Source organism: Acinonyx jubatus, chromosome B1 (assembly GCF_027475565.1).
Source record: "Acinonyx jubatus isolate Ajub_Pintada_27869175 chromosome B1, VMU_Ajub_asm_v1.0, whole genome shotgun sequence".
In the NCBI taxonomy this organism is placed as follows: Eukaryota; Metazoa; Chordata; class Mammalia; order Carnivora; family Felidae; genus Acinonyx; species Acinonyx jubatus.
Genome location: NC_069382.1, coordinates 84,065,616 through 84,089,471, shown reverse-complemented (window position 1 = coordinate 84,089,471; position 23,856 = coordinate 84,065,616). Strand labels below are relative to the sequence as shown.

General features: G+C 44.2%; 1 protein-coding gene across 2 annotated transcripts in view; it reads right to left on the bottom strand.

Annotated features, from left to right (window-relative positions):
• The window catches only part of MAML3 (mastermind like transcriptional coactivator 3), a 409,569-nt gene extending 386,529 nt beyond the window's left edge, over window positions 1-23,040 (bottom strand). The window contains exon 1 of one of the 2 annotated variants that reach the window (XM_027066397.2): window positions 21,619-23,040. In XM_027066397.2, coding sequence (XP_026922198.1) covers window positions 21,619-22,089 — 471 coding nt within the window. In that variant the 5' untranslated portion in view covers window positions 22,090-23,040. The remainder of the gene's footprint in view (window positions 1-21,618) is intronic. The other variant, XM_053216947.1, reaches the window with a different exon arrangement.
• Window positions 23,041-23,856: the final 816 nt, after the last annotated feature.

The window sequence follows — 23,856 nt, the reverse complement described above, 5'->3', positions numbered from 1 at the left end:
AAGCATTCTAACTTATGAAATTCTTTATTTAGAAAATGTGTCAGTAAACCTACTATAAAGCTCAACATCTTTAGAGCTGAAGAAACAATATCTATATTTACAAACTATGTCCATATCATTTGCACATAGATTATGAGTCCTATAAGCTGGCCCATTACTCATCCTCACAATTTTATCTAACCAAATGCATATTTCTTGAAAAAAAAAACTCAACTAAACGTGGTAGAGTATTATGTTGAGACAGTCTATGAGTAAGAAATTGAGAGTCTGGGGTGCCTGGATGGCTCAGTCAGTTAAGCGTCTGTTTTCAGCTCAGGTCATAGTCTCACGGTTCATGAGTTTGAGCCCCACGTTGGGCTCTGTGTTGACAGCTCGCTCTCTCTCTCTCTCTCTCTCTCTCTCAAAAATAAATAAAAATAAAAAAAATAAATTGAGAGTCTAAAAAATAGTCCTGAGGGTCACCTACACATACCTGTTACAAAGGCCTATAAAGTGAAGTTTGTATGAGTTTTTAAAACTGATTAAAATCCATGGGATATTATTTGGCTTTGTTGGAGCTTTTACTTACAAATCATTAAGAAAAGTTATAAAAAAATATGCCTTGGTTTCACTATTGGATAGCAGATGGAGGAGCGCCAACTGAAAGACAAAGTGGTTCCAACCAACCAGAAAAACGGTTGGTTTTTCTAGCCACATTTAAGATTCTAGACCTGAAATTCAGGACTAATGCCATAATTAATGAGGACGTGAAGAAAGAGTCGGCCAACATTACAGTTCAGGTCCACGCAAGAAAACACTTTTGAGTTCCTCTTATAAGTCAATTCCAATCTCTGCTTAGCTCACCATGCAGCACTGGCCACTCACCCATAAGCAACGCAAGACCAGCACCACGTTATGCAGGGGTTTTGGAGAGCATGATGAGGGAAAGAGAGGCAGGGCTCTAAACAGTAATTACTGGCAGAGTTAGGAAACATCCTTTCACATCTTGCTGACTTGCCTAATTCTACAGACCTTATTTCCAAGCAGGGCACATGCACATACACATTAAATTTATACACTATCATCTCCTAGACAAAACCCTGCAATCATACCTGTGAAGGTCAAGTCTTCTTTTGTTTTCTGGTACGCTGGGGGTCTCTAGGTAGCCAGAAAGAAAGAAGCACATATTCCTAGGACTTAAGGTAGTACCAGCATGGCAACATAAAGTTACTAAAATTTTGCATTTCATAAATCTGTTTCCTTCCTACTATAAAATATCCTTACGAATCAATTGAATCAAACATGAGTTTTGTGGTCCTAAGAAATTAAATGACTTGCTTAAGGTCACACAGTTTGTGATGACAAAGCCTGAACTGGTCCTCATTTCCTGGCTTCCAATATAATGTCTTTTTAATTTTAACCTAACTGCATCCCAATCATGGGGATGAAAACCAGAGACAGGAATGACTATGGGAGCATTTGTTATATTTGATAATCAGAATTTCTGTCTGTGAAACACAGATTATTAGCCATCCAGGGAAAGTTACTGACTTGGTGTTGATGTAGCCTGGGAAACCTACAGAACAGGCCAGGAGAAAAACAGGGCAAACCCCCAAAGCCGCAGGCCTCCACCGAATCCAGAGACTAGAGTAGTCACTTGGGTACAGCACGCAGAAAGCACAAGGTAGAGCCTTCACCAGAGGAAGGATGGAATGACCTCAGTAAGGGATTAGAGGGAAGAGATCCCTCAAGCGGGGGGTGGGGGGGGCTCACTTCTGTCACAGAACCTCGAGCTCCTTCTGCTTAAGAAGGATTCAGTACAAAAGCAGAAGGCTCCTCAAAGTTTGTGCAGAACCACACAGGTGCCTCATTAGGTAACAAGACAGGAAGGTAAGTCAGAATGAAATCTCCACAAGTTAGGGTGCCTGGGTGGCTCAGTCTGTTAAGCGTCTGACTTTGGCTCAGGTCATGATCTCGTGGTCCGTGAGTTCAAGTCCTGCATTAGGCTCTGTGCTGACAGCTCAGAGGCTGGAACCTGCTTCAGATTCTGTGTCTCCTTCTCTCTCTGATCCTCCCCCACTCATGCTCTATCTCTCAAAAATAAATAAATGTTAAAAAAACAAGTGTTTTTTTTTTTTTAAAGAAATTTCCACAAGCCATCTCGAAGAAAAGTAGAGAAACCTTCCCTCTCACTATTTAAAAATCAATTGCAGGTAATGAAGAGTCCACATCCAAAGGCCTCCCAACAGTCCGTGCCCTTATTTACTCCACTTGTTCCCTTCTTCTTCCTTCTAGCTCTCTTCTCCATGGCCTGTCTCACCCACCTCCACTAGTGATGACCAAAGCACCGTGACCAAAGCACTGGGGCCAAAGCATCCACAGTCAGCCTACTGCCCCGACACCAGGCCAGAGGCTGTGAAGCAGTGAAGGGCAAGGTTCTTTGGATCATCCTTCTCTGGCTTCCTGTCAGAATGAGACATTTTGGGTGTTCCCCACCCTCCTAAATTCACAAATGGTCTCTCCAATTTCCACATACGCCATCAAGGATGCCATCATATCCATTTCTTAATAAGAAAGGAACATCCTTCTAAAGGCACAGTGGTCATGGGTCTGTGTAGCCACTGAGCAAACACGTTTGTTTACCATAAGGAGATGCCAACGTGGGGCCGTACCAGTATAACCATCACCGCTCCTCTCAGGCCTACCCACACACAGCTCTGCAGCTTACACCTGACCTCTTACTGGCATGCATGCTTCACCAATATCAAGCTGAGGAATAGATAAGGGGAGGAGAGGCACACACTCCATGAATGTGTATACTCCCTTGCCCTTCTCTCCTCTAAGAATAGAGTTAATCAAGCACAAGGCTCAGGAAAAACTGAAAAAAAGAGAAATTCCTATTAATGTATTGACACTTGCCACGAGGCTTGGCCCATCTCAACAAGTCGCTTTACTTTCACATATACCTGGTCTCTCGCAGGACAGAAAAAGGAAAAATAAAGACGACTTCCAGATAACTATGCTTCTCACAGCTGTGCAGTCAAGAGGGGGGAAAAACACCTTTTATAACTTCCTCTGGCACTTGCTGAAAACTCTGGACTTTGGGGAGGCTATTAGAAAAAGGTTAAATATGAGACTAGATAATGATATACCAAGGGACTCATGTCAGGGTTGTTTGAACACCACTCAGAAGCAATTGCTGTTGAGAGTTGGCGACCACTTTAAAGAGCTCTGGAAGAAGGCGAAGTCTGCAAGTAAATGCTCTGTGGTGCCCCTGGGAGGAGCAGGCGAAAGACTCCTGATTTTGCACAAGCATCCGTGAAAACACTTATTCTCCATTCTTTAATTCAAAGATTACTAGGTACCCACATCTGGTAACTATTTCCTATATGGAGCATGTTTTCTTGTATTGTTCTTCATTTGATTTTATTTTTACCAAGATACCCCCTCACATACACAAAAGTACCCTCCTCCTTTCTTTCACTGTAAGCTACAGGGGCTTCTGGTCTACATCTTTAGACTTCCGTATTTCCTTTATTCTCCACAAACGTGTCAGTCAATTATTTAAGAGGATTGTATCAATAAGCATTTACTTCAAAGGTCCTATTTGTGCAACTTAAAAATTAGTATGCGACCCTTTCCTGCCCCTAAAACTTGATCAGTCGCCCCTTAAAAAAATTTGTGGTGTTACCCAAAGCACTTTGAGCTATCAATTACAGGGTTATGAACAACCAGCCACTGAAGCCACCTGATTGGCTTCTCGTCCCTTGGTGCTTTATAATGATAACTAGATAGTATATAATTACACGGTCCCCAGAAGATACTTATAATTGAATCACAGGGCATTTTGTGAATGTTTGGGACAGCGATTAGAGGACCACAAAGTGATAGTATTTCTAACTCTCGCCAGCTAGAATGTAAATGAAGCACCCTAAAATTCAATTATAGGAGTCCTTTAGGTATTAAATAATTATAATACAAATCACATTAGGGGGCAAGTTTTTTTTTTTCTAATTGAACTGTCCCCATAACCCCTGAAGATCACATTTCCTAACAGTCCGCACAACAACACAGCTGGATTTTCAGATTTATAGTTCTCCCTCCAGCTGAAAAAGCTGTACCAAAGGTAGACCATATGCAATAGTCTGTTGGTACTTTTGTTTTGCCCGCTACCTAGTCAACCTACTAAGCGAGTTGGTCTCACTGTAGCTCCACTCATCCCATAAATGTGCTGTATAATTAGAACATCTAACATCATTGTGCAAAAATAAAATAGCTATGAAGATATTTACACGTGTAATTTAATAGAAACGGGATACTTCACCCATGTGAACATTCACCTATTCTCAACACCCAGAAATGATTTATTTCTCCCTCACCTTTCCCCTTTCCCCAGCTCCCCCTCCTAGCTCTCCTTCCTATTCTCAACAGTTCCTTCTGCCCTCTGTACCTGCTTTCCCTCAGGGCAGGTTGTGACAGGTGTAGTAAAGCCTCCAGGAGTGACTGTAGTTGGTCCCTAGTGCTCAGGGCAAGGATATAGAAGCGGCGAATGTAGATCTTTTTCAGTCATTGTCTTTTTGCTTCCATTTCTTAAATTCTTAAAGAGAGAGAAGGTAATTACTACTCCTCTAACTCAGGAAACTCGGGAAAGTAGAATCAGAAATACTTCTCCCCTGGCTGGTTTGCATAAACACACTGTCAAGGGAAGGTTGAAAGGATGGTCACACTGTGAAGTTGCTCCTACAACCAACCCAGCAAGTCAAACAGAAAACAGGACCCTTCTCATTCCTCTGGATGCTCTGAATCACATCCAGGGCACAGGCAGAAATTCCCCCAACCTCTGAATGCTACACCTAGCACATATCCGCTTACAGGGGATTTGTAACAGATCTATTTTCCTCTACTTAAAAAACATTTTTTTCAAGGCCAGTGATCAAAAATGTAAGACTAAGAACTGAAAAAATATCAGTCCCCCAGCAGAGCCCCAGAGTTAAAATATAATCTCTGATTAGTGATTAGTAGAACATCACAGAAATAAATATACATATACATACATATGTATAATTTTCCAGTAGATTTGGCCTTGTAATGACATTTGCTCATGAGAAAAAGAAATTCACTCATCCCAACACCGGAACACTACCTAAGTGTGTCCTGCAAAAAAAAAAAAAAAAAGGGTCCTATAGAGACCAAGAATATAGTGGCATTTGGTGCTCTTCAATCAGAGCATCAACACCATCGGTTTCCTCCATTTAGCTCCTGAAATAAAAATATTCTCATGCACGGAGCACAATAGCACAGGCTACAGCCCTTCCTCATGGAGTGTGATTCTCTCTGAGAGTCGCCTTCTGCTATGTTTGCAGGAACCACTCTCCCAGGACTGTGTAGCCCTTCTAGATCTTTCCTTACACCTCAGAGTCAAGAGCGAAGGAACCAGAATGGCTGACCATGACTACATAGAGGCTGAAGTCATAAAGGACTCGGGATGATGGCGCCACTCTGGCCAAGGTGGAGCACGTTATCAGGGCAGCCAAGGAGACCCCTCCAGAGGAAAGTGGAGTTAATTAGTCTTTTTATGCACACACACATGCCAGCTTCACACATTTAAAAAATAGACCCATGCTAAGCAAAGGGCCTATTTTAGCACTGTCTTGTAAAAACTAGATAGACGGGTACTCTCTCTCCTTTCTAGCAGTAACACTGGTCCTAACACACTTTCTGGCTTTAGCTATTCTAGCCTGAAGAACGAAGAGGTAATGTGCAAAGTGCATCCGAAAAGCACTAAAACAAAACAACAATTTTCACTCTCACACAAAGACTTGAGCCCTGGCGAATTAACGTACCTAATAATTAATTGGCATTCCTGTAGAAAATGTTCCTTTTGCAATGTAGCCACTGGGCTGCTATGGAAAAACATCCCAATTTATACTCGCTGAACAAATGATTTGATCAGTGACCAAAGTAAGGAGGCGTGACTGCTCTCCAAGCATGAGCTTTTCCGCATGGCCTGAGTCAGCCACCGTACAGCGAGGCTGGCATGGTGCCAAGAGCCCACCTGCCAATGAGACTAGAAGTTTCTGAAGAGCTACCACAGACCCAATGCTGGGACAGTCCCCCAAACAAAAGGCGGCCACCGAGTTCAACAACTGGCTTGCAATGGCACCATATGCTCCACAATATTGTCCTGCTGCAACACTGGGGCCTGTCTTCAGTGTTCCCGGGTGCTGCACAGCTGTCAGCCCATGAGCTGTTTTATCATTATTTTCACTGTTTTATTACTTTTCTGGGAATTCAAATCAGTGTAACCGCGCTTGATGCACCGGGTGAAAAATGGTGTCTCCCTCCCCCTCCTCCTTCAACCTAATGAATTGCCTTTTTTCATATCAAAGAGTAATGAGCACCAAAGCACATAATATTTATTCATGGAACAAAAGACATAGGATGGAGGGGGTGGGGGAAGCAGGAGCCGCTCCTGAGTGTGGAGAGCAGAAAAGCTGGACATTTTAAAGGAGCTCCTCACTCTGATTCCCAGGGACACTGGGTTCAGTTTATAGGGAAATCCAAGCCTTTCAGCTCTCCCCATTCTATCCCTTGGAGCCCTCCTTCAGGTAAGAACCTCGTCACTGTTTAGAGACCTTGCTGCTGAGAGGTGACAGCAACCAAACCTAACTCGTACCAAAGACTTGACAGTGAACTGTCTAAACCTTTTTTTCATCAGTGGACTTACCCTAAAACACCTCCTCTTTCTCTCTCATGAGCATTAAGCCAGTATACCTAAGAGGCGCCTGGGTGGCTCGGTAGGTTAAGCGCCTGACTGGTTCAGGTCATGATCTCTCGGTTCATGAGTTTAAGCCCCACATCAGGCTCCGTGCTGCTGGTACAGAGCCTGCTTGGGATTCTCTCTCTCTCTACCCCTCCCCTACTTGTGCTCTCTCTCTCGAAATAAACTTAAAAAAAAGAAAAAAAGCCAGTATATCTAAGAACATTTGAGGTAGATCCTTTTACCCCCCATATCATTTTGGCCTCCATTGTGGATGAGGGCATGATCTGGCCCAGGGAAGAAGTGCCATAGAAATAATGGCGATATTGAAGCCTTGCTTACCTCAGATGACATGAATTTTATCTTCCTCCCTTTCTGCAATAATCAATCTCTCACATTCTGTCTTCAAGTCTTCTTTTTAATCCAGAAAATAGAAAATAATGTACAATGGTAGAAATAACTTAACCCAACCCATGGTTAATCTTTGTCCTTATAGACACAGACAATTTAATTGTCCCCTTTACAAAGGATCCCCAAATTGGGAGGGGAAGGATGGACTACTAAGTCAAGTTAATGCTAAATGAGCCATGTTTCTTGAAGGCTTCCCTGAATGCATGAGCCATCAAAGTGAAAGGAAAACTATTCTTTAAGGTAAGATAGCTATTAAACAAAGGTTCCTCAAAAACAATCCACTCTCACGCTGAGAGAGAGTAAAGGTAAAGGGCACGTGAACCACATGAAATTTTAACACCCGTGGCTGAGTTGCTGTTTCTTTCTCCCATTTTATTACTCAGTATCTTGCATTTTTCCATTTAAAAAGTCTATGTTGAGAATCAAGAAAAAAAAAAAAAGATTTGTTTAAACTGTGAAAAATATTTACAATTTTAAAAAATCAAAAAATAATCCACTTCTTCTTATAACCTGTGCCACCCAAACGGTTGTGAATTTTAACACTGCAGAATTTCTCATCTGGATAATTTCCCTTAAACCCAGTAACGGAATCCTTTTCTGAAGCAACACTCTTGCGTCTTCCTCTTATAGTCTCATTTTTGTAAGTCTGTCAAAGCTAATTATCTCTCTCTTCAAATTTATGGCTCTTCAGTGTATCATAAACATATATTATGAAAAGTTGAAGAAAACAAGTGAAGTGTGCATTATAGTGTGAAGGAAAAAGACAGACATAAATAATTATTCAAAGTATCCATTCTTTGTTAATAAAGTAAAGAGAAGGGCATTAGAAAGAGTGGATGGTGGGGGCGCCTGAGTGGCTCCGCTGGTTAAGTGTAAGTCTGACTCTTGACTTCAGCTCTGGTCATGATCTCACGGTTCCTGGGTTCGAGCCCTGCTTCAGGCTCTGTGCTGACAGTGAAGACCCAGCTTAGATCCTCTCTCTCCCTCTCTCTGCGCCTCCCCCGCTCTTGTGTGTGCATGTGTGCTCTCTCTCATTCTCTTTCTCTCAAAATAGATAAACTTTAAAAAAAGAAAGAATGGATAGAAATACCAAAGCCAGCCAATCCCCCTTTCCTCTCCCATATATGGCTGTCCCCACCCCGTGAGCCAATACCAGAAACTCCTACACCATCACTTTAGGGTAAAGCGGGAAGCAAAATTCTCAGGTTTGCAATCCTTTGACATTCCAGACCACAGATTAACACGAAGCCTACCAAACCTGTAACACAGACAGCTTGTGCCTCCGTGAAGGAAACAAAGACACAAGATAGGATTCTCACAAGCACAGCTATCATTAAGTGCCCTTACTTGAAACTATTTCTGAGTGTTCCAATTCCATCTGAGACCACAAACTTAAAGTTAATAAAAGGCTCCTGAATGATTCATATCAATCCTTTCTACCTAAGAACAGGATCAAACACTGAAAAAGAAACCGCCCATTTGAATTTCAATGGTCTAAGGGCCAGATATCCCCATCCTCAAAGTATCAGTTTATCATACTTTGTCATCCTTAACGTTACTATTATATGTTCTTAGTTCATTGTGGGCTCTAGACATATTCCACTCTAACACATACAACCTGCCAAAAATATTTTTTTTAGTATGGTTATTTACTGTTATGACCAACAAGTTTCTTCAAATAGTCCTTGAATAGGTTCTGAGAATTAAGCAGCATGAAATCCAAACCTAAAATCATTGTTTCCATACTTCACCGAAGAAAATGAATGTGTTTTTAAAAAATCCAATAGCAGCTGCAAACCATTTAGGAATTCCTAGTGACACTGCAAAATACGCTTTCAACCATTTAGCCACAACAATTTCTAAACTGAGAAAGTTGCTTCTTTATATAAACCACCTCTGTTTACCAAACATCAGAGAGCCTCCCAGTAAAGGGCCAAGGCAGGATGTGAGTGGTGAGGGTATGTTGCAATCCTGGAGGTGCTGATCTGCACACTCTGCTGCGAGGAAATACCTTAAGTGATTAAAGATAAACACCACCTGCATGCTTTGCAAAGGGATCCATTGCTATAGCCACACACTCTTCTCTGGGATGGATGCAGGGAGAAAGGATGGACTGAAATACCACAGTGGATTAGAACTGGGACAATAGGAGCTCGGAACAGAAGATGGGAACAGGCAAAGGGAATGTATGTTTTACCCCCGCTGGGAACTCTGGCATTATTATCACTTAGACATTCTGAAGTTAAAAGCCAAGAATAAATGATTATATGAGTTTTAGCTCTTTTCCTTTACTTAGCATCCAGAAAATTCTGTTGCGCTCTGACACGTCAAATTTCTTTGCGTTAATGTGAATGTTGACCCCAGACACTCTCATTTATGAATTTATTTAACTGTCTAGTTATTGAACTCCCTTTGAAACAAACAAAATTCCAAAATAAACAAACATTTAAGTAAAAAAAAAAACTAAAAATGTCTGAAACACATTTTGCAAGGTATTTAAAAAAAAAACTACAATAATGTACGACTTGACTATAGTCATTTATTTCCTATTACAAATCACCTCTGGATTCTTTCAACGGGAAAGAAGAAAATGCTTTCCAAAGGAATTAGAAATTAGAAGTTTATTACAACAAAGCTATGATCTCAATAGCCTTTGGAAAAGTTTTTATCTAATAGTATCATCAGATATCTATATCAGATAATAGTATCTGATATCTATCTAATTAGATAGATCTATCTAGATAGATCTAATATCTAATATCTATCTAATTATCCAACAGTATCATCAGATATCTATGAAATAACTAATATTGAAAACATATAATCATTTACCTGTCTACAATCAATGTAGAGGTAAAAGTTACACTTCGTGCAAAACTCCAGGTAGTCGTTCACCTTGTGCACAGGTGAAAGCAATCCCTGAACGAAAACACTCCAGTGCGAGAAATGAAAGAAACAGACCCAGGAACCTTCGGAAGTAAACACAAAAAAGTAAGATGACGTTCCTCAGAGGGACAGGAGACCAGCAAAACTAGACTGTCAGCAGGAAAAGTCAAAGGTTGAAATGTATTGTTATGACCAGAGCAGCAACGTTAAGGAACTCCTAAGTTTATCGTATTGGACAGCCTAATTAGAAGATCAGGAGCAAGATTCTTATTTTACACACAGAACTAAATCTTACGATTTAAGATGCTGAAACAGAGGCTATCTAGCTGTCTTTAGACTGAAGCTCCCCTTCCCTAAAGTCTGCACAGAGCACATGGCTGCATTAACTTAGCTGGCCACAGGTTTTGTGGGTTTGTTTTTTTTTTTCCCCTAAGATGCTACGTGGCTGAGCTAAATGGCAGAAAAGGGCGGCTGCTAATCAACATGTACATCATAACTTGAAACAGAAGGCCTAGTTTATCAGAATCCCCTAGCAGAGAATGACCTATAAAGTTTAGGCCTCCATTCCTACCCTTACCACTTACATTCCTACCCTTGGTTGGCTCCTGTGGTTCAAATAATTGCCACCAACATCTTATACAAGCTTCCAGGTCCTACTGCCACTATGGCAAAGGTGAAGCATAAAGTGGTGATAAAAAAGACGGGGAAAGGAAGGACACACAGGCCAGAAGTATACGAGGCCAAGGGACAGCAAAGTGGGGATCCTCATTATCAAACAGCAGAGCTAGGCAAGGACCAGCACCACAGGAGAGACCACGTATCTTAATTTTGGCTCCCGTTCAAACTGATCTTACAACCTAAAGGAAGAGGACTTGTCCTTGGTGGAGCCCGGTTATTTCAAAAATCCAGTTGCTCACACAACCTTTTTGAGAACAAATGCTTCAGGCGGGTAAAGGCAGAAAAGCGTTGTAGCCAAGAGCACAGATTCAGGAGCCAAACTGCTCCAGCTATGTGAAAACTCGGGCTATGAGTATGAGCATCTCTGTGTAGGGAAGCTGCTAGGCCAGAGGTGAATCAAAATGACCAAGAACTCCAATGAAGGGCAGTCTTCAGGCCATTTCAGCACACGTGTATAATGAAAACTGATAGGACTTCTCACTGTCTAAACAAATGCTATCGGGTGACTGTCGAGGCAGGTCCATTTTGATGCATTTTCTACAGTTGGCCAGGTCAGCAGGTTGTTATTACCATGTTACACAGATGACTGGATTAGTCAGGGTAATTTAACCTGTGGGAAGCAGCAACTCACAGGCATGAGATGTTTACGACCACTCAAACCTGCACCCACTGCCACCCCAGGTACTATATCACCAGCTGAAGTACATTTCACAAATAAAGCCACACAGGCCTCGTGCAACGCAAAGCTCAGGAAAGGTAGAGAACGACAAACTTGTTCAAGAAAGTGAATTTCCTACTTTCACAGCATGAACAGGTACTGGCTAACTAGACTCCCACTAACTTCCTTTTCAGGACCAGATGAAAAGAAGGCAAGGAATTCCTAGAAGATATGTTGCCAGATACACAACCTTTATAAACTAAAAGTGTTCGCCCTAGACCGAATAGCCCAACACCAGTTACTAGAGTTGACACTTTTTCTTGAAGCTGTACTTTTAAGGACACACAATGATCATCTGCTCTAAAACAGGTTATAATAAGATTCAGGTACTATATTAAACCATATTAGATTAAGAGATTTTTTTTTGGTCAACCTTTTCTGTTTATACATATTACGTATATAGAAAGAAATCCAAATCTGTGCTACAGAAATGCTCACATATGTATAAGGAATATATGAATAAGGATGTTCACTGCAGTAACGTTTAATTGGCAGAAAATGAGAAACTACAAGAGTGTCTTCAATAAGGGATCACTTAATAAATTATGGAACATTTATTTATGGAATGCTATGTAACAGTTAAAAAGAATGACTTTAGGATCTATATGTAATGACTTGGGACACATCTCCAAAATACATTATGTGGAAAAAGTGAATCTCAGAACCATATGTATGATTCCATTTATGCAGAAAAAAATGCTAACATGTGATGGTGTACAATATATAGTATATATGTAAGTGAACAAAAGAAGGTCTGGAGAGATATTATAAACCATGCTAACTCCTGAGCAGGGGGAAACACTGAGGACAAGAATTAAGCCACTTTTTAATCTACTTGCTTTCATTTAGCAATTTATTCAACAAACATCTCGAGTTCTTCCTATGTACAAGTAGGTCTTTTTGTGGCCATGAGAATATGAAGATGAATAAAGAGATAAAATCCCTGTCCTCACTACCTGGTATTTTATTTCCGTATTGTTTAAAAATTTTCTCACTTAAAAAAGATGTCATAACCCCCTATCCAACACTTAGGCAACTGAACAACTTTTGCCGGAACATTTTCACTCGAGACAGCCCATTTCATCTTTAAACAGTTTTAATTTTCACATAATCGGGTTTTTTTTTTTTAACGCTTATTTATTTTTGAGACAGAGAGAGACGAACATGAACGGGGGAGGGTCAGAGAGAGAGGGAGACACAGAATCTGAAACAGGCTCCAGGCTCTGAGCTGTCAGCAGAGAGCCTGACGCGGGGCTCGAACTCACCGACCGCAAGATCATGACCTGAGCTGAAGTCAGACGCCCAACCGACTGAGCCACCCAGGCGCCCCAGGGTTTTTTTTAATAGTAAACCAAACCTGGCTCCTAATAACTGCCAACCACTGATCCTAACTTTATCCCCTTTTGGCCAATAAAGAGCACATCTCGTCCTTCCTTCACTTGACGGTGCTTCAAATATTTTAAGAAAGCAATCATACCCTCTAAATCAGACCAAACACCTCCAGGTCTTCCAACTGTTCTTCACATACACGGTTTCAAGTCCTCACACCTTCCTGCCAGCTTCTTTCTAAAGGTTCTCTTCTTTATCTAATTTCCTCTAAAAGCCTGATGTCAAGCCGTGATCATGGTGCTGTCAAGTGTCACCTAGTCAAAGACGATCATCTGCCTCATTTTTAACCTTAATCTTCTTCTCCGCCACACCACCTAATAATCCTCTCCTCGCACAAAGTGATTTTATTTGAAAAATAATGAAATAAGTGTCGTTCGAGAAAACAACGCAAGAAAGCCATGGCTACAGAAAGCTGGCAAGAAGACACAAAGCATTTAGCACCCTGGGATTTTCCTAAATGTTAGTTTATTAACGACTTCCATTAACGTGGTCTCATAAAACCACAAGACTGTTTCATACGGCTAACCCGAACCATGAAACGATGCCCTGCAGGGTGCATCCAATGAGAGCAAGGATGCCCCTTTCACCAAGGTACCCCCAGCGCCTAGAAATAGTGCGCAATATGCAGCAAGCAGTTGCTCAATTCCTAATCACTCGATGTTGGCTTATGCAGGAGTGAAACAAGACTCCAACCACTCAACTTTAAGTCTGCACTTGGACGGGGTGGGGGGGCAAACAATTGGGAGATAGGCAAAGAATTCATAAAAATAGGCCTAGCCTTTGTGCTGTGAAGTCTTTGCGACTCTTACACACATATTAATTCATTGGGGCCTAACAATCACTCCATGAGGTAAAAACAAATGACTACTGTTCACCTTCTGACAGACAAGGAAGGAGACAGAGGCAGACAGTAGTGAAGTGAAAAGTCATGAAGTTAGAAGGTCACGTGGCCGGTTAAAGCACAGTGGTCCTTTAACTCCTTCCTAGGGACCTTCTGCCGCACCTCCTCCTTTCTCCGCTCCTTAAGTAATAAGAGTGTGTTTGAAAAGCTGTGGGTAAAGCCACACTGTGTACTTTCAACATCCTAGGGGAGCTCCTTATTTAAATCAGGGTTTCTCAACAGCAGCAACACTGATATTTTGGACCAGGTGTTGTGGGCACACAGTAGGTATTTAGCTTCATCCCTGGCTTCCACCCACTGGACAGCGCGAGCATCCACTCTGGTTGGGACAACCAAAAATGTCGCGCAACATTGCCAAATGTTCCTGGAGGGAGAGAGGGAGCAAAATCTCCACTGACTGAAAACCACTGATTTAAAGGAATCCTATACTAGTAAATCCATTCCAGTGGCAGTAGTAATAATTTAAGAAAGCACGAAAATATTTTAGGAACGTGATTTTTCCCATATACAAACCATACTGCCATTAGCTCTTGAAAACATATGTATTTGAGTTTTCCTAAGGTCTAAAGGTTCAGAGGGGACTACTAAAAGCATACTTTACCTCTGTGAGCTCCCAAGGCACCAGGATACTGTTTACCACAAATGAGCAAAACCGATCATCTCTCTTATTTCTTCCCCTTGCTATCCATTCCAGGTGATGCCTCCAAAATCGTCATCCCTTTTCGCCTCTTCTACCTTAACACTACTTCCTTAAAGCCCTTTCCTGGGCACCAGTCCCTTTACATTCACGCTCAATCACGGAGTTGCTTTCAGCATCTAACAAACAATCAAAGAAAGAAAAATAACCAACCACTGTGAGAATAAAGGGCACTGGCCGAGCTTGTCTTTTAGAGCCCTGCAATCCTTTTGAGTCAGTTATGACCCAGGTCGAACCCGCACAAACAGACCCGCAGCACTTCAGCCCTTTCCTTTGAAGGGGAAGAAGCCTCTGTCCAGACAGGAGTTTTCTGGAGGTGTCGAAAGATATCGAGAGAGGAGAGAAGAGATCTACAGTAATGTGTCCTAATAACGTCTTCACGTGCACAAGTAAACACTTACATAGTTGAAGGCTGGAGGGTCCGCCACACGAAATGACACAAGCAGATTCTACGCAACAGGATGGAGATTTAAGGAACTAGAAAGGAAATTCTGGAAGTTGTTAGTCAGAAAATTAAATGTTTCACTTAAGTTTTCCACAGTGGTTAAGTCATCGCTGAGGAGGACGAATGTTAGTTATTCGTATTTTAAAAGAGTCTACTTTAGCTTAAAGGTCACTCCAACCAATGGGAGGTGCACTATAATTAAAAAGAAGTGTCTAAATTATTCCTAAGGAATCACTTTCTTTCTGTCAGAGGAAGTACTGCAAGCCTTTTGAGATTTTTATGAAATTCCCCCAAGAATAGTGCGCACAGCTTGCCTTGAAACTCCTGAGCCACAGTAGTAATTTCCTTTCATTATGCGCGTGTGTATGTGGCCCTGAGGGAATGCTGTGCTTTCTTCCCCAAATGGAGTTGCTTACCCACAACTCAAAAGCTCCTCAATAACAGAACAGCCAGGTAGACTTAAGGGAGGAAAGAAAGGTGTGCTCCTTCCCTGATCCATTAAATGAAATTCTATGACCTTTAAGTATTTATTATACAGCAGGCTTTCAACTCCATCTTCTGAGTAACTTTATCCAACCTTACTTCTTTAGTTCTTTAACTTTTCTTATGTTTAAACACAAGAGTTTTTTTGGGGTTTTTTCTTTTTTTGAAGTTAGGAGAATTAATCAGTTCTCAGCGATAGCTGGTTTTCCAGGAGCTACATTTCCAACTCACACACATGAATAATGAATTTTTGGAATGGGTCTGTCTGAAAAGCATGCGGTATTTTTAATGAAAATTTAATTTGGGGGGTCCTAGAACTTTGGAGCAGTTATCTGTAAATCAGCCACGTTTAAAAAAACCCAAAAAACAAAAAAACAAAACAGAAATCAATGTCAAATTAGTTTGAAACAGCAGAAAAGTAAAGCATATTATTTTACTTAAAACGTCATGCGAAGGGCATATAACTTGGCCTGAAGCTGTTGAGAAGTCACTGGTAACAAGCCTGATGCTGATTAAAATACAAGCAAACCAGTTATCCCCTTAAACCTAGCTAGAATACTGAAAAGCCTACAAAGAATATACCCAGTCTTGGATGCAAGAGGTTGATTTAGCATTTTAACTTCTGTGAAGTAGTATGGACTGTGCAGCAATACTGTTGAACAAACGAACTGAAATTTTTAAATTCAGCCTCTTCTCCATTATTTGTGCTAATGAAGAGTTAAGTGGCATACAAAATCAAATCTATAATTAATCCAAAATAATTGGCCTCCTCCCCAATAGTTTCATTAGTTATGAGTAGGAAACACTGAAATTAAATTGCTCTTATTGCTTCTTCCCACTCTTTGATAAAGGTGCAAAAGGTCAGTGAAAAGACCAAAAGGTTGGCTGCCAGAGGAGAAGGAAAAACAAAGTAAGCAGTTATAGGGTCTGAAAACTAGATAAACAGCCTCTGAGTAATAGAGTGAAGAAAATGCAAAGCTATTTGGGAGAGTTAAAAGGTAGATATTATAAAAATCGTAGGACTGAGTTTTAAATATGTTCCTCTTTATAAGATTTTAACATCTGACTGATTTCACAGCTATCTATCATGAGTGATGTGGAAAAGATGACAGAATTTAGCCATCCTAAGATCAAGAACACAGTATAAGACTGTTAATTAACAAACACAGAGCACTAATCACAAATAAAATTCCATAAATGGCATTACATAACATGTAAGTACTTCAAATGTGTCTAAGAATTACTATGTGATGTATAAAGTGGTTTATTATACTGGATTCCTTGTATGGAAGTAGCACTGAGAAGAGAAACAGGGAGAAAGACCCCCCACCCCCCCCCCCACCACCACACACACACCATTCTTATCCCAACCAATGGAAGAGCTCTGTCAGGAAACCTCTTTAGACACAGTTGGCTATTGGTTTCATGGAGATATTTAGAACATAACTCTACATAACTCTATTTTAATGTTTAAAATTCTCCTCTTTCTTCTTACAGAAATGTCAGTAAACCAGGTTTCCTCCTATCAGGTAGCACAAACCTACAAAGATTCTAAAATTTGCTCTTACAATTCTAGTAAGTCAGGATAGAAAGTATCAAACACACTACCTCTTTGAAAACCCAGTTTTCCCTGGGAAAGAACTCAGCCCCAAGAGCGGTTGGTAGACTATGATTAATGATTAACTAAATGTGCTTCTACTTTTCTGATCTCTGGCTATCCAGTGCTAAATAAAATGCGCCACAACCAAAGAACATAAATAACATAATTAAATATGTATCGGAGCTTTTAAAAAAGATGCTTAAGAACTAAAAGACACTTGTGAAACACAGAGAAATGAAATTCCAGGAACTTTTTCACAAACTTAAGGCACACCCTGTGTGGGCTATGGAAGGCTTTTCAAGAAGCCAACTGTCAATCCTATCACCCAGGATAGCAGTTGAACAGGAGAAGCCAATGAAAAGGTTCCTAGGAAAAATCTAGAAATGGTTTGGCATTACAAGCCTGCCAAATGATTTACCTTCAATTTACCTGCCAGTAATTTACCTTCAACAGGATATTCAACAGGATAAGAAATGGGAAACCAGGTTCATTTATAAGGAAGTTTAGCACTGGACTAGTATGTTGACATTTCCTGGATCTGTTCCCGAAATGGATAAGAACATTTTGGATATGTTGCAGTTTTCTCCAATACTCAGTAATTAGTAAGTTTATTATCAACTGAATTTTATGTGATAAACTCTTCAGAGTGAGAACCACACAGAGCTATGCAGTCTGGAAACTGTGTATAAATTACGCACACTCTGAAAGTTATAATGGTGCTAACAGAGTGAAAAGGTCACGAAAACACTGGACTTATCCAGGTCAAGTAAGGCTACCACCATTTTGAAATTCTGAAGACTGCGCTGTCAGGCTTTTCGGTTGTGCCTGAATGATTACACCTTTGTCAAGTCAGTCTCTCTTTGACTTGAAAATGAATTTGTCAACGGGAATTTACTTTAAAATTTTAACCTGACCTTCAATTCCAAATACAAAGAATGAAAAATGTCTCTTGTTACCACAAGTAATTAAAACTATTTTAGGAAAAGATCACTTTTCAACTGAGACTCTCCTGAATATACAAAAAAGTGCAAGTGTGTTGGGGGGGGGGGTTAAGGGTCATTTGACTACTTGTCCAGAAACTACCTTTCACCAGAGGTACTGCAGCTTCAAACCCAAGCCTTTTTGAACTCCCTGCTCTCTTAACGGAGCTATTAGGGACCCACACAAAACCCAGGCTCCTTCCAGCAGCCTGGAACCATGGAAGATTTCTATTTCACCTCGCCCACCCTTTTTGTTTGCTTGTTTGTTTTTTTAATTCACGTCTATGCTTGTAAATATGTAAGGAAACGAATCAAAAGAGGGAAAGAACTGATTAGACTGACTTCTCAACCCAAACCAGGCAGAAAGAGAACTAATCGATATTTAGTACTTTGGACATATTGGCCCTAAGAAGGGAAACAATAGCAATAAAACAGAAAAGAATCCTATTCGTCTTTATTTTTATCATCACCATTATTATTATTTGGCTCTGGTTGATTATTGCTCTTCTTTAGGGTTTTTCAGATAGCCCAATCTGAGGACTAAATATAATTGTTCTGTGGCCCAAGCAGAGCCCAACTATAATCCAGTAGCCAATCAAGAAAATGAAGATCAAGATTTTCTTTGCGACCTCTGCTTTCAAGATTTTATCTCATACACAGGCTAAGTTAAGGTAGCCTTTCATTTCAAGGGCTAATATGAATTTTTAAATTAATTATTTTTAAAGAAAAAAATAGCTTATAGAAGAGGATAACATTATCTTCTTTCCTTCTTTGTGGTACACAGGATTTACAAGCAACTCTTTGCTTAAGATTTAAGGCTGTTTATTTTCATTACTCTCATCACACATACTTCCCACTGATATATGTGAAATACAGTTGAAGCTAGAATATATCCCTGTTCCATACACGGCCTTGGCGTTTACATCAATCTAATCAATGGGCTAAATTATTGTCAAAAAATTGACAGAAAAGTGCTATTTTTCAGGCAATTTTTTAAGTCTGTTGTTAACTTGCTAAACTGGGATTCACTATGCTACTTATAGTTCAGGTCTGCTCCATTCAAGTAAGATTGTCTTTGCATTTTCAAAAGTAAGCTCTGGCTTGGGCTTTCTACCTCCTTCCAGGTAACGTCAGAATCCAGGACTTGCTTCCACCTGCGTATGTGTTGTAAGCCAGGCGCGCGCACCCAGAGTCCTCCCTCTACCCGTCCGCAGGCCCAGACGGCACCCTCCGGAGAACCTAACCCAAACACGAAAACTTTCTGGCCGCTTACTCCACTGTGCTCGCCAGTGATCAAAGGCGACCGGGCACCAGGAAGGGCACTGGCTTTTGTTCCAGCGTTGCCCAGAAGGCGAGGTAACGCCACAGCAGTCCTCCCCCGAAAGGTCGGGAGAAATTCCCTGGAACGGAGATTTTGGAGCCTCACGAAAAAGCAGCCGATTTTTACGCAATCCTTGCGTGTGGGGTGTTACAAACACGTGAAAAGAGGGCGTGGAGCAGGCAGGGATGAAATTCTCAGTGCCTTTCAAATTCTACTTCAGTCTTAGGTTCACAAAGTGAGTCTCCCCATAGGTGGAAGTGCGCGAGGGTGGCGGGGAGAGGGAGACCACGCGGACTGGAAGAGAAATAGGTACGAAAAGGGCACGCGAGATACAGTCTAGATGCAGGTCCAGCCCCGCCTCCGGGTACAATCAGAAAAGCTACAGTGTGTCAGTGGCTTTCGGCTTCCTGTTTGTAAAGCCAGAACCTCCCTCCCTGACTTCGGTGACAGACGTTCTTCCTCAAAACAGAGTCCGCCTCTTCTTCGCGCTCGGGCTGGATCGGGGGCAGGAGGAGTGTGGGGCGAACGCAGCGCGGGCAGCCGCGGCGGAGGGGGCAGGGCCGCGGGGCGCAGCGCCCCTCCCAACCGGGCGGCCTCCAGGGCAGAGCTGGGCCGCCAGGCGGACAAAGCGCCTCCCGCTCCCTCCCCCACGACCGCGCACCGAGAGGGAGGGGGAAGGCGGGATGTGGGAGGTGGAAGAGGAGGGGGTGGAGGGAAGGTGCAGCCGGCGGGACTGGGCTGGATCGCGCCGAGGAGGGTGGGGAGGAGGAGGGGCTGGGCGGCCTCGGAGAACTGGGAGGAGGGAAGGATTCTTGAAGCCCAAGATAAACAAATTGTTCCTCTTCACGTGCGGGGTGGGGGGAGGTGGAGAGGGTGGGGAGCGAGCGCTGAGGCCTCTCCTCTTCCCCTCCCCCCAGCCGGTTCTTTGTCAAGGAGCGCCGGCCGGAGTGCCGGGCGAAAGCCGGAGGAGGCACCGACACCACCGGGGGCGCCCAGGGCTCCCAGACCCGGGATGTGCGCGGTGTATAAACCGCACACGGAGGGGGACGCCCACACCAGGCCCTGCGCTGCGGATTGAGGTGCAGTCGGCCAGGGAAACCCGCAACAGCGCGCGGCCGCGCCGCGCTCCTGGATTCCCACAGCCGGGCGCACCCCGCACACGCGCGCAGCCTGGAGCCAGGCGGCGCGGTGGGGGAGGGGGCTGCAGACACCTTTCCCAAGCTTCCGGCCTCCCCCCCCCCACCCCCCAACACACACCCAGAAAGGAAAGCAAAAGAGCAGGAGAGAGAAGATAAGAGAAAGGATTCTACCCTCAGGGTTAGGGGGTGGGAACTGCCCCTTCCTCCCAGGGAAGTTAAGCCATTGGCTGCTCCTCTACCTCGAACCCACCCACCCAGCCATTTAAGCTTCTTTCACCTCCCTGCTACCTTCCACTTCTCCCGGCTTATTACACTATCCTGGAAAGTTGGCGGGGAGCGATGTGGAGGTTGAAGCTAGCAAGCTCCGTGCGAGCAAGTTTAAGAGGAGGAGGAGAAAGAATCCCCAGCGGAGCTGGTGTGGCCCGGACCCTGGGCGCAGGCCGAGGGCGTAGCTCTCCCCTGATCCCCACGCCCGGCCGCTCCCCCCCACCCCCCGGACTCTCGCGGCCGCTCCACCTGCCGGGCCAGCCTCGGGGCTGGAGCGGCGAGAGAGCGCACCCGCTCCCCGCATCCGCGCGCGCTCCCGTCAACGCGCGCGCGCAGCCACCCTCGCTCGCTTCTCATCCACTTCAAAGTTCATTCACAAAACTCTCAGACTTTCTCAGCCCAAAGGGGGTTAGCTAGGGAGAAGAGGCGAGAGACTCTCCCTTCCCCTTCCTCCCCCCAGGGGTTGAGGGCCTGGTGCCCGCCCAGAATCGGCAACTGCATCAATTTCTCTCTGCACCCGGCGGTTGTGCTGAGAGGGGTGGGTGAAGGGGGGGGGGGGGGGCTGGTCTGGAGAAGCGAAGCGGCACGGCGAGGGGTGGGGTGGGGAGTCGTGAAGAGGAGGAGCGAGGTTTCAACTCTGGGTTCACTCTCTTTCAAATCGGTATCTAAGAAAGGGAGGGGGGGGGAAACTTTTCCAGTGCCTCACTCCGACGCTTCAGGCTCCCTCCGCCCCTCGCAGTCGTGACTGGCTTCTCCCCTCTCGCCCCCTCTTCCCCAAATCTGACAACCCTGACAGATTAACAGGTAGCGACGACGACAGCTTTTTCCTCAGAAAAGTTGATGTTAACCCTTCGGTTTCAGCCCACCTCGCCACCGTGCAAATCAAACACCCGTCCCCCCATGTAAGAAGCTCCACGCCCCCCCCCACGCGCGCGCCCCACGCCTGCTGCCAGTGCGCCCTCACCATGATCAGCGTGTGGTTCCTCTGCTCCGCCGAGGCAGCCTCCGCATCTTGCTGGGGTTTGCTCTGGTGCTGCTGCTTGCCCGTGCCGGCGCCGGATTTCTTGGCTCTCTGCTCCAGGGTCCGCTGATAGAGGCTCACAGTGTCCCGGCGCTCCAGCTCCAGCTGCTCCACCTGAGCCTGCTGATACCTGTTCTCGCAGTTGACGTGGTGCCGCCGGCAGCCCTCGATGCGCTGGCGGAGCCGCTCCACCACGGTGCTGTGCTTAGGGACAGCCGCTGAGCCGCCGCCGGGGCCCCCGGAGCCGCCGCCGCCGCAGCCGGCAGCGGGGTGATTGCTACTCGGAGCAGCGGGAGTACTATTGGGAGTATTATTCACACCGATCCCGGCCCCGCCGAGGCTGCTGTTCAGGCTACTGTTGATGCAAATACTACTGCCATTCGCGGCAGCAGCGGGGGCTGCGAAATCCCCCATCCTGCTCCCCGGGCACACTATTTTGGAAGAACTTTTTTTTATCCACCCCCCTATCAGCCTCCTCCTTGGGTCCAAGAATTAAAATACTTTAAGTGGAACGCGGGGGAGACGCAAGCACATGGATGGAAACAGCGATCTCGACGGGGCGAAAAAAAGGGGGAGAGATTTTGGGGTAGGTTTTTTTTTGTTTCCTTTTTTTAAACTGTAAAGCTCGAGGGGGAAAAAAGAAGGGGGGGTGTTATCAGAATACCATCAGACACCTATCAACAAAAAGAATCACAACAAACTGAGCCAGCAGCAAATCGGGTTGCAACTCAAGGGGAGATCCGCTCCTCTCCTGCCTTCTTTTTATAATCCATTATTTTCTAATAAATTCCAGGAGATTTCCGGTGGTTGGCAAGCATTTTCTCCCTACGTACCGAAAAATACACCCCATGTACACACACAAGCATATGCCTCCAGTGCGGACACGCGCGACACACACTCACTCCACACCGCATCGGAAAACGGCAAGCTTGCTTATTGCAATTTCCTTCCACAAAAAAGTTTTGGTGTTTATGCCGCCCCGTGTTCTCAAAGTACTTTGGCTGCTCAGTTGCATTTCACAGGAACCTAGATATCGAATCCTCGGGCTGGGGGAAGTAAACACATGGACAGTCCGAGGCGACTGCAAAAGTAGATCGGTGAAGTCCTTTGCAAAACGCCGCGCGGAGAGCAGCCCCTAACGCTCGGCTGGGCTGCCGCTGCCGCCGCTGCTCCTGCCACCATCACAATGATCAACTGCTCGCCGCCGCCGCCGCCGCCGCCTCCTCCTCCTCCTCCTCTCGCTCCTCCACCTCCTCCTCCTCCTCCATGCCAGCGGAGTGATATCAGGACGCGCGAGCTCAGTAAACACGGCAGCGGCGGCGGCTGGAGGCCGTGAGACAAGCCGGGGGACACGGCGCAAAACCCGGCCCGGACTCACCCGGCAGGAGCGGGCGCCGCACGCACCGGCACCCGGCTCCCGCCTCCTTCGCCTCGCCCTCCCCGCCTCTCCACGCCCCCAACCTCACTACTACCCTGACTGGAAGCTGAGCTGCCGGAAAGAGAGGAAGAAAAGATTCTGGGGGATCTCGGGAATGAATCAACTTTTGACCTGTGTGTGTGTGTGTGTGTGTGTGTGTGTGTACACGCGCGCGCACGTGTGTGTGTGCGCGCGCGCGCGAAGATGGCCGCGTGGACGCGCCTGGCTGGATTTCCTTATTCCAAGCGAGATATCATGCAAGCCCAAGTTGTTGTTATACATTTATGCATTATATTGCAGAACTGTGCATGACCAGGCAGAAACATTGAAGCTTCACAGCGGTTGTCTGTCATTCCTACCCATGTGGAAAGAAAAAGGCAAATGAGTGACTCGTTTTTAAAACCCAGGTAATAAGTCCTTGCTTGTAACAACCCTGCTTATGGACACTTGTTCAAACTCTAAGCCAATCTTAACACACAAATGCCGAATACTGAACAAAAAGAAATAGACACAAAAAAACCTTGGAATTTTATTTAATTCTCTGTACATGATTGTTGTTATTAAGGCAATTATTGTTTTAGTTACCCTTGGAAAAAAATTAAAATAAAGCAAGCAGGGACTTGGAGGTGAGACTAACAGTACATTTTAACAGACTGTTTTGAACACTAGGTGCTAATGACAGCAGTAATTAAGGGTCCTTCGTAAATCAAGTGGAAAGATTGCGGATTTCATGGACTAGAACTATAGGAAAAACACAGCATTTC